Genomic DNA, 11884 nt, shown 5'->3' with positions numbered 1-11884 from the left:
GAAATTGCTCATATTGGGCAACTCGAACACCTAGATCAAATAGGTTAGAAAAATACTTATCTTCAAAATGGTCTTTTATCTTAAAATGCAGACCATTTAACGCCATTTTGGCGAACTCTGATTCCGGCATTCTCATAAAGCACCGGGTTTTGGCTATTTTGAAACGGTTCAAATATTCTTTGACTGTTTCACCCGACATTTGTCGGTATAAAGCCAAGTCGGCGATCGATAATTGTGGCTCCGACCTATAGAATCGCTCATGAAATTTTCTTTCTAATTCGTCCCAATCTTGGACGGAATTGGCTGATAAACTTGTATACCAAGTAAACGCCGTTTTAGTTAACGACGTGTTAAACAATCTTAATTTTAAAAATGGATCTGTCGCGGCTTCCCTGCACTGTGCCGTGAACCGTGCCACATGTTCGACCATGTTTTCGGTCTCATCCTCAGAAAATTTATCAAACTTCGGTATTTTTCAGTTTGCTGGGTATAAATGCTCAACGTCTATGCTCGCGGGATAAGGGGAACGAAATACAGGCCGCACTGCCGGCCTTCCGCCAATTCCGAAAGTATTTTGGATGGTTTCTTCAATTTGTGCGTATATTTCATTATTGTTCCCCTGCAAAGGAATCTGTGCTTGTACTACATTCGGTCCTTGCGGTAGACTGAAATTCGGTATAACAGGGTTAACTCCTTGCATATTCAGAGCCTGCCCCCCAGCTCTAATCCCTACATTTTGAGACTGATAAACTGGTAAAGGAGGTAAACCTGATGCAATCTTCGACTGCGGGCCGGTGTTGATATTCGCCGGCCTATAAGCAGTCTGGAAAGGTGACGTTTGCGGTTGCACCTGTGAGACCGCCGGCGTGACGGGATTTTGTTGCACCGGCACATTTAGGGGCCCTTGTTGCCCCCCATAAGGTTGCTCGTTTCGGGTAAATAATTGTCTGATTCGAACAATATTTTCATTATAGGCCGTAATAGCGGCCAGCACCGCGTCTAGTCGAGCGGTACTTTGATGGATATTTTGATCTAAGTTTGCAGGACTCGACTCATCTGGCCGAGTGCCTGAGTTAGACTCGGCTCTTGATAAGCCGACTGTCCATTAGTTTCTCCTTCAACTGGCAAAACTGCTTGACATTCGACAGCATTGTCTGAATCACTAGGTTGATCACTCCCAGAATTTCTAGGAACAACCCTATTGCGCAAATTCATGGCATTATCATCAGCCATAATTTCAATAAAAATGTGAATTTACTTAAAATCGAGTCCCACGTGCCAAAAATTGTTAGTAGCCGAATTTTCAAACCCTTGACCTGTTCAAAGGTCCTCCTCGGGGAGCGTGTCGGGATGGAAACGGCTTCGGATACTGACCCTCGAAGTTTGCGCCATTCGATTGATCAAGCGATTCGGCTGACGAGGGATCGGATCAGCCGGGTTCGAAACCTCTACAGCAAATTCGGTTCGGCTGAATGAGCCGAATGTATGGACCAAGTAAGAATTGAAATCGGCCGAAGAGCCGAATGACTAAGAACACAAGAATTTGTCGGCTGTGCAGGAATCAATGTCGGCAGAAGAGCCAAATGAAAGAAGTACACAGTAACTGGTCGGCTGAAAGAGCCGAATACATATATATATATATTAATAAAACAGAGTGTGCCCGAAGGGCATACATACTCTGCAAATATATAATTTACAACAGATTGATGCCCGTGGGGCAGACAGACTCCAGGGTTGGAGTGATGCCCGTGGGGCAGACAGACTCCAAAAATATAGTTTACAACAGAGTGTACCCGTGGGGCATACAGACTCTAGAGATCTAACTTACAAACTACTCATAGGAAAGCAGTAAATACAGAAAATGAAAGATATGAAAATACGGTGGCCTTCTCGTTCAGGAGAGAGAAAGACCCCTATTGCAGGCTTCAAAGTTACTATTTATAATATCTTTAAGCCCACATTATTAGTTGGTTGAAAGTAGCGGGGGAAGTGGTTGTAACCATGATCGTGGAAGTTACGCCCACTCTTCATGGAAGTTATGCTCCATCGTGGAAGTTATGCCCACTTCTCAACCGTTCCCGTCTAAAACCTTCAGGCGCCTTATTGCCGACTCCTGGTGTTCCACGTGTCCTTATTGGCTTATTTGTGGATCAGGTCGGCATGTTAATTTCAATTTTGGCATCAACAATGCCCACCCAATAGTCTTTCGAATGAACATTCGGATGACTATTGGTGCCAAATCGACTGCTCAAATGACACAGCCGAGACTCAAGCTTTTGTTTCGCTGGCCTTGGTCGGCTTAAAGAAAACGGCTCTTTATCGTCCCAGCCGTATATACCTCGGCTTCATCAGCCGATTCTTTACTTTTACTTGATTGGTTTGGCTTTTCTTGAACCGAATGTTCTTCTATCAAGGATTTCTCCTTGACTTTGCTTTGCATTTTATATCGGCTCCATTGCAGCCGATTGTCCTCACTTTTCTTTCGAAATTGCTCATATTGGGCAACTCGAACATCTAGATCAAATAGGTTAAAAAAATAGTTATCTTCAAAATGGTCTTTTATCTTAAAATGCAGACCATTTAACGCCATTTTGGCGAACTCTGATTCCGGCATTCTCATAAAGCACCGGGTTTTGGTTATTTTGAAACGGTTCAAATACTCTTTGACCGTTTCACCCGACATTTGTCGGTATAAAGTCAAGTCGGCGACCGATAATTGTGGCTCCGACCTATAGAATCGCTCATGAAATTTTCTTTATAATTCGTCCCAATCTTGGACGGAATTGGCTGATAAACTTGTATACCAAGTAAATGCCGTTTTAGTTAACGACGTGTTAAACAATCTTAATTTTAAAAATGGATCTGTCGCGGCTTCCCTGCACTGTGCCGTGAACCGTGCCACATGTTCGACCGTGTTTTCGGTCTCATCCTCAGAAAATTTATCAAACTTCGGCATTTTCCAGTTTGCTGGGTATAAATGCTCAACGTCTATGCTCGCGGGATAAGGGGAACGAAATACAGGCGCACTGCCGGCCTTGCGCCAATTCCGAAAGTATTTTGGATGGTTTCTTCAATTTGTGCGTATATTTCATTATTGTTCCCCTGCAAAGGAATCTGTGTTTGTACTACATTCGGTCCTTGCGGTAGACCGAAATTCGGTATAACAGGGTTAACTCCTTGCATATTCAGAGCCTGCCCCCCAGCTCTAATTCCCACATTTTGAGACTGATAAACTGGTAAAGGAGGTAAACCTGATGCAATCTCAGACTGCGGGCGCGGGTGTTGATATTCGCGGCTATAAGCAGTCTGGAAAAGGTGACATTTGCCGGTTGCACCTGTGGAGACGCCGGCGGCGTGACGGAGATTTTTGTTGCACCGGCACATTTAGGGGCCCTTTTGCGCCCCAATAAGGATTGCTCGTTATCGGGGTAATTAATTGTCGATTCGAACAATTATTTTCATTATGGCCGTGATATCGGCAGCACCGCGTTATAGTCGAGCGTACTTTGTGGATATTTTTGATCTAAAGTTTGCAGGACTAACTTCATCTGGCCGCCAGTGCCCTGAGATTTAGACTCGCGCTCTTGATAAGCCGACTGTCCAATTTTAGTTTCTTCCTTCAAACTAGCAACACTGTTTAACATTCGACAAGCATTGTCTGAATGCACTAGGTTGATCTACTTCCCAGAATTTCTAGGAACAACTATTGCACAAATTCATGGCCATTAGTTATCAGCCATAATTTTCTAATAAAAATGTGAATTTACCGTAAAATCGAGTCACCGAGCGTAGCCAATACAATGTTAGTAGCGAAGTTTCTGACCATTGACCTGGTTAAAGTCTCCTCGGGGGTGTCGGGATGGAAACGGTCTTAGGATACTGGACACCTCGAAATTTGCGCTCCTTCGAATGATTCAAGCGAATTCGGCTGACGACGGGATCGGATCAGCAGGGTTTCGAAACCTCAGTACAGCAAAATTCGATTCGGGCTCGAATGAGCGAATGTATGGACAAAGTAAGAATTGAAATCGGCGAAGACCGAATGCTAAGAACACCAAGATTTTCGGCTGGCAGGGCATCAATTGTCGGCCAGAAGAGCGAATGGAAGAAGTACATAGTAACTGATCGCTGGAAAGAGCCGAAATACTATATACTATCATATACTCTAATCTATTATATATATATATATATATATATATATATATATATATATATATATATTAATAAAACAGAGTGTGCCCGAAGGGCATACAGACTCTGCAAATATGTATTTTACAACAGAGTGATGCCCGTGGGGCAGACAGACTCTAGGGTTGGAGTGATGCCCATGGGGCAGACAGACTCCAAAAATATAGTTTACAACAGAGTGTGCCCGTGGGGCATATAGACTCTAGAGATCTAACTTAAAAACTACTCCTAGGAAAGCAGTAAATGCAGGAAATGAAAGATATGAAAATGCGGTGGTCTTCTCGTTCAGAGTAGAGAAAGACCCCTATTGCAGGCTTCAAAGTTACTATTTATAATATCTTTAAGCCCACATTATTGGTTGGTTGAAAGTAGCGGGGGGAGTGATTGTAATCATGATCGTGGAAGTTACGCCCACTTTTTATGGAAGTTATGCTCCATCGTGGAAGTTATGCCCACTTCTCAACCGTTCCCACCTAAAACCTTCAGGCGCCTTATTGCCAACTCCTGGTGTACCACGTGTCCTTATTAGCTCATATGCGGATCAGGTCGGCATGTTAATTTCAATTTTGGCATCAACAGGCCCCTTAAAAGAGATGAGAATATAATTCTCCCAATCCTAAAGTTTTTAGCTACAATAGTGAATTGCAAGCAAAATTTTGTAGAGAGGCCCTTGCAGGAAAATGGATTTGCATGAGGAGAGCTTAAATGCCCTTCATTCTAACTAACATTTCAAATCTGACCATCTAACATAATTTAAATTCTTTTTGAGTTTATAGAAATTTGAGGTTGTAAGAAAAAGTTGGTGTATCCTTTTAAAGGAAATAAATGTGGTGCTTCATTGTAACTAGCTATTAAATCGTATAACACTTTTGAGGTTCTAAACTAACCAAACTACTAAACACAAATACCTGGACTGTTTAGTTTACGATAATTTCTAGCACATTTATGGTCTTAGTCGAGCAATTTTTAATTTGGAATTATATTTTAGAAAAAAAGCGTAAACTTCAATTTGCCCCTCCTATGATTTAGCATATCTCTTTGTCATTCTGCGGTCCAAATTTTATTTTTAATTATTTTATAATTTTATTTTTATTTAACTCTATGAACCTATTGTTTAACAAGATAGTAATAATACCGACCGTCCCTAGCGCAAATGGCAAAAAGGCTTGGTGGTTGATACTCGAGATCTAAGTTCGAATCTTAGTTGATTCACATTTCCAATCAAGTTTATTTCTAAATGAAATAAACGAAGAGGGTAGAATGCTACCTTTCTCTCAAAAAAAAAAGTAAAAAAAAAAAAAAAAAAAAAAAAAAAAAAAAAAAAAACAAGATAGTAATAATTTTTCAAGCCGTAGTAGTGAAGTGTAGATTATTATAAGATAAAAAAATACGATATTTATTATCTTGGACTTACAAAAAGTATCTGCCTTGTTTAACCTTTGATGGGAAACAAAAATAAAATTATAAAATAGTTAAACTCAACTTTTCAAATTTTAGGTGGTAAAGTGAATATGCACTAAACCATAATGGAAGAAAAGCAAAGTTTACCCTGAAAAGTATAGTTAGAGCACAATGTTAAAAAACCTAGCAATTATCATCATATATTATATATATAGTATTAACTACCCTTTTTTTTTTTTTTCAAATGCTATCACTACTCTTCACCTGTTGAACTAGTATCCTGGATTAAGACATTGAATTTACTACACACACAAATAAATGAGGATTATTTATTCAGAAAAGAATTAATTACATTTACAGCATATATGCTTACAATAAAGGAACAAAGAAACAATAAATAAAGAGATTACAAGCAAATACAAAAAGTGAAGATGACTTATAACCCAAATTACGCTTAAAAATGTTGATAAACAACACATAAATCCTTTTTAATTAATTGACCATGACCTACTCAAAAAGAATCAACATACAAGCCTATATATAGCTATATATATATATATATATATATATACATATATATAGCTAGTTAATTTTATTAACCACATAGCATTTCTTCCTGATCTCACCCTGATTGCCTGTCAGGACTGCAACATTCCCCATGTTGATCATCGAGTCGCCGAAATCTTGGAAGAACTCCGCGGTAAGTCCGTCAGCATGTCGCTGAACATACGCTTTCGTCTCGCTGTTCGTGAGGAGGGAGGCGTCGGAGTGGAACAGCCCTCTCCTCTTCGCGACATACTTGTAGTAGCTGGTGTCGAAGGTTCTGAAGCTACCAGGATCCATCTCGACGATGGTGGTGTTGTCGGTTAGGCTGCAGCGGGCCCTCAGCTTGGGCACGTACTCTTTGTCGAGCGCGGGGTCGACGTCGTGGAGGTTGTCCTTCCCCGTGAAGTTGTAGAGGCGTTCGGAGAAGGACGAGCAATGCGACGTACCGAGAGTGTGCCCACCTAGGTATCACAATTTTGTACATAAGTTTTTTTGGAGTAGAAATTAGAGAAAAAATTATCCCCAGCGAGTTCTATTACAAACTATTTACATATTACAGCAGACACAGTAAAATAGAATAAATAGAAAGCAAAAATACATGTGTCTCAATCTATATATATCCTATATCGTAACATATAGCATAATATTAGATAGTTCACGATACAGCAGAAACTATAAAAAGATTAACTTCTTCTTGTGAAATCTAATTACTTCTCTATTAATTCTTTTAATTCTTGTTAGAAATGTTATACGTAGTTGTTTCACTCAAATTATGATTTGTAAGTTTTCGAATTCAATCCGTTAGGAGGTGTATATAAGTAATCACCAATGCTTAATTTGCTTTAATTAAAGGACAATAACTAGCTTTAATCGCATTAATGGGCAAATATCAGAAAACAATGATAAAAACAATGCACGTAAGATAATTCAAATGAGCTTGATATTTACGAAAGTGTAAGAGAGGGATTTGAAGAGATAGCGAGAGAGTGAGGTAGACATATATACAGGGGGATCATTTTTTTTAAAAACGTAGTATGATATAATATGTTTCATTCAAATTTTTTTTAAAAAATAAACTTAGCTGAAAATATGAAGCAACTAAATTTTAAACTTAGAACCTTGAATACAAACCATGTACTTGCATTAGGAATAGTTGATATATATATATATATAGAGAGAGAGAGAGAGAGAGAGAGAAGAGAGAGAGAGGAGAGCGAGAGAGAGGAGAGAAGTTGTGGCTGGTATGGCTTATGGGAAGCCACGAGACCTCCGTACTTCCAAGGTCGTTTCGATGTTCGGCGCTTTCTGAATCGACGATCGGCTCCGTTAGAAGTTGATCTAGAGTATTTGAAGTACCTAGAAAATAAATTTTGCGATTTTCGATATCATTTGCCGAGTGATCGAACAAAATCAATAATTTTAACAGGCCGTGGTGCAGCGTTGCAAGTTTAACGGTGTAGAAATATCCAAATCACATGAAATTTTGATAGAAAATTCTTTATACGCATATAAAACAAGATCAATAACTTTGATCTAAAATTTTAAATGTCATATCATCATATTTTGTAAGATTTTTATTTTCAGCTTGTTGATTTGAGCCACTTCGATCACTAGGCAAATGATATCAAAAATCACAAAATTTATTTTCTAGACACTTCAAATACTCTAGATCAAGTCTAACAGAGCCGATCGTCGATTCGAAAGTCCGAACATCGAAAACAAAGTGAAGCACGGAGCCCCTCCGTGCTTCCATAAGCATGCTAGCCGCACTATATATATATATATATATATATATATATTATATTGCACGGATCGACCCGTAGCAACAATAACTCGGTTGGGCCAAACACGCGGGCCCCAAAGATACTTAAGCGCAGTTGATTATTACGGTAGCGTAGGTAGCCTCAATAATACCTGATCGGAATTAAGTAATCTCATCCGATGTGGGGACATATCGGGGGCGTTATATATAATAAGTATATACTATATATATAAAGATGGATATTGCAGGTGAGAGAAAATCAATTTGGAAGGGATGGTAAGGTATATAGATGTGTCGGAAGGTAAGGTAGCCATATGCTGCATCGGATTCATTGTATAAGCTTTAACATGATATAGGTTTTTTTTAATATATATACTTAGGAGTATTGTATATATAGCTTAATATATTATATAGTTACGAGAGGAGAGAGAGAGAGAGAGAGAGCACGAGAAGAGAGAGGAGAGAGAGGAGTCCGGCTATACATTTTAAAAGTATTCAATACCTAAGTACTTATAACATTTTTCACCTTACAATCTATTCTTTTAACCATTCCATCCTATTAATTATACTTTCATCAACTACTCACTCAACCCTAGTAGGGGTCGCACTATCATTCCTAATTTTATAAATCTCATCAAAACTAAAAATCTATAAATACCAATGACTTTGATGTTTTAAAAGTATAAGAAGATCATTCTCTCTTCTCCTCTCTCTACTCTCTCTTCTCTCTCTCTCTATCTTATATAGTACATATATATATAGAGAGAGAGAGAGAGAGAGTTCAACTGGAGTGCTTTTAAAAGTACGGATTGAGGCCTTTATGCTCTTAGGTTATTTTAGATGATGAAATTTTCAAATCCATATTAATTTTAATAGACATGATCTAAATTATTTAAAGTATTTAAAAAATAAATATTACAGTTTTTTGATATTATTTATTTGATAATTGAAAGAGGTAAAAATCAATGGAGGAGAGAGAGAGAGAGAGAGAGAGAGAGAGTTGAGTTGATGTTAGCACAAAGATGTTAAAGATTGGCACAAAAGGCTCAATTTGTTTCTAACTTCCAGAAATTTTCCCTTCACGAAACATATATAGTATCAATAATTTAATATTGGACTTTTTTTACATTTAGCCCTTTCAATTTTTTTTTTATAAATGGTCATAGTAAATTTATATTTGCATATATAGCTCTTTTTTTACCATGCGAGTGCCACAATGGTAATTTTAAGTTGAATATAGCAATTGAATCACCGTATTCATATTCACACTTTAGTCTTTTTTTTTTAACTTAGAAATAATAAAAGATAAAAAATATTTAAATAACGCCATCTAGGCGCTCACGTGGTAAGGAGGGAGTTATCTATGCAAATATAAATTTACTATGACCATTTATAAAAAAAAAAAAGAAGTGAAAAGAAGAAGCCCTTCAGTATGTATTATTACATAAGATGCAAGTAAAAGGAGGATACCTGATAGGACTGCTAGGTCCTTGACACTCAAGCCCTTTGCTGCAAAGTTTGAGATCAGCCGAGTAATATTTGCATTGGGTGATGGCAGTTGCTTGGTTTCAGTTGCAAGTGACACTCTTCCATCTCTTCTTCCTGTCCATACTGGCCAAGATGGCCCTTTGCTCTAAATCATCACAAAAGACCAATCTTTAATTAGCTCACTATTTGAAAGTAATAAAAAAAAAAGAAGAAACTTTAATTAGCTCAACAATTTCCCTTTAAGTTGTATGATCAAAACAAATATTCATTAGCAGTTTAAGTCTCGTGTGTTCATGTCGGACTCGCCATGAATGTGCATTCGATGCGAGCCCATTATGCATCCTATTAGAAAATATATTTTTTTATTTTATATTTTAATGCCTATATAACATAAGATAATAAATATTTTGGCTTTTTGATCAATGCATACAAACTTTTTTTTAGATGATATAAATAAATTATATGCAGTGAAGAGTTTCTTTCTATACAATATATGAATTATCAACAAGAATTTTATTGATTTCCATTCATATGAAAAATACAATAATATTTTAGCAAAATTAACATTTATATATATACTAAGTATATATTGTCATAAATATTAATAATTTTATTTGTTATTAGCGGCATCCATATCTTATCCATGTCTTAATTTTTTGGAAGCTATCGAGTCATCATGTTTGAATCGAGTCGTGTCATGTAGAGTCTCGTTTCCGTGTCCGTGATGTCTAGCTAGCGACGTAAACTTACAGAAAATAGAGATTGTTGCACAAAATGAGAGAAAAATGGCATGTCTTACCAGCCACACTGCATCTCTTGCCACCAAAGCCAGGATATCAGCACACGAGACAGTGTTTGGACAAGCTTTCTCCACTTTAGCCTTCACCCTTTCTATCACCCCGAATCCTCGGAGGCTCTTGTTCGGATCTGCCTCTTTCTCAGCTACATTGTTCTTCGTAGAATCAAGTAGAACTGAACCATCGCATCCCTATATCAAAGAATCTCATTAGATGACATGAATCTTCTTTAACTTCAATCCCGAGATAATAAATGTTTGTTACAAGTGCCTTGCTTTTAAAGAACATAGAGAGTTTGTCAAGTCTCAGAGTAGAAGACCCTCAGTTTGAAATCTTGCATATATTTAGAGAGTTGTTTAACATAAAAATCTTTACTTGTTTGATTTGAAATATACGTTAAGGGTCAAGAATATGCGTGTACAACACATCAGTCTCTAACAACTTAAGAATTCCAAGAGGTGTGATCGTGCAAGCAACATTACCCTTACAAAGCAATCGTGAAAGTGCAACCTCAGAAGAGGACCAGCGAGACTCGGAGCTACCGAGAGGATCTCGGTCATCTCCTTCCGGACGATATCTTCGACATTCGGGCATGTCTTGCTGTAGAAACCAACCTGCAGGAGCTGTGCTTCTGCTAAGATGGAGAGGAACAACACTAGGTTGAAAGGGAGCAACAACACTAGTAGAGTCTTTGAGGCCATCTTAAGAGCTAATGAGATTAATTAATTAGGACTCTCTTCTGTTGTACTAGTACAAGGACTTCTAGCTAACTAGCACTTATATAGAGTCTCATGAGAAACCTATTGCATGTGGTTTTACAACCTTTCAAAATATTCCATTCAAGCACCATTTTTTTTCTTTAATTTGTTGGCATTGTCCATTGGAAATTTCTAGTTCTTGTCATTTAGTTGTATGGTTTTATATACAGTGGTTGCTATAAAATATGCATTTCTTGAGATAAAATAGTACATTATCACCTAGCATCTTAAGTTTTCAAAAAAAAATAATTATTTCATAATAATATTAACAAGGTAAGTTCAGACCTTACGAGGATCTTTGACAGTTTACTAGCAGAATGAGTAGCCACCGTGCTTTTAATTCAATCTTCACATAGTTTTGAACTAAAATATGAGGGAGAGTCTCGAGAAATAACTAAAATATACGAAAACCATTTATTAGCAGCTTAAATTTTTTTAAAAAAATTGTTTATTTGACAGAAATAAAATTAAAGTTAGGAAGATTATTAAACATTTTAATGGAAGACTTCACATTGGGTTTGCTGGAAAGAATCTTTTCAGACAAGGATTATACTACTCATCACAATTGAACTACAGCCCAATAATTAGGCATTGATATAAGCACACTAGCATCCATTCATGTTAGGCCATCATTGATTGATTATATCACATTTGAATACACATGACACACAACTCATACATGAGAGGGGACAAGACATAAGAGTAACTAAAATAAAAGGATACCATGTGCTTAGACAACTGAGTAGTTTCTTCAAATAAAATAAACTAATACAATCCATATATAAACGAACCAATTACTACTTCAGGGTACTTGTTATTGGCTGGTTTTAAATAGTAAATAACTGAAAACAATGGTCAAGGTTTTATCCAATTACTATAGCCTAAAATAGAGTACAAAAGAGAGCGTATTTGATTCGCGTGATCTTTTCTGAATTACTGAGCAT

The 11884-nt window shown here is 37.4% G+C and overlaps 1 protein-coding gene across 1 annotated transcript; it reads right to left on the bottom strand.

The window, feature by feature from the left end:
• LOC109709369 (peroxidase 1-like) lies at positions 5903 to 10961 on the bottom strand. Its single transcript, XM_020231579.1, has 4 exons — positions 10665 to 10961; positions 10185 to 10373; positions 9368 to 9530; positions 5903 to 6596 (listed from the first exon to the last, which is right to left on the bottom strand). Exons 1-4 carry the CDS (start codon positions 10881 to 10883, stop codon positions 6172 to 6174), a joined length of 996 nt encoding a protein of 331 aa, XP_020087168.1. The 5' UTR covers positions 10884 to 10961; the 3' UTR covers positions 5903 to 6171.

The sequence above is a fragment of the Ananas comosus genome, linkage group 4, assembly GCF_001540865.1.
Source record: "Ananas comosus cultivar F153 linkage group 4, ASM154086v1, whole genome shotgun sequence".
In the NCBI taxonomy this organism is placed as follows: domain Eukaryota; kingdom Viridiplantae; phylum Streptophyta; class Magnoliopsida; order Poales; family Bromeliaceae; genus Ananas; species Ananas comosus.
Note: the sequence above shows the minus strand (reverse complement) of the source record. Positions and strands in the feature narration are given on the sequence as shown.

Coding starts and splice junctions, on each gene's coding strand:
- LOC109709369 (XM_020231579.1), bottom strand. CDS start 10,883: ATGGCCTCAAAGACTCTACTAGTGTTGTTGCTCCCTTTCAACCTAGTG. Junction 9,531..10,184: donor CAAGAGATGCAGTGTGGCTG/GTAAGACATGCC, acceptor GTGATGATTTAG/AGCAAAGGGCCATCTTGGCC. Junction 6,597..9,367: donor GGACCTAGCAGTCCTATCAG/GTATCCTCCTTT, acceptor TGTGATACCTAG/GTGGGCACACTCTCGGTACG.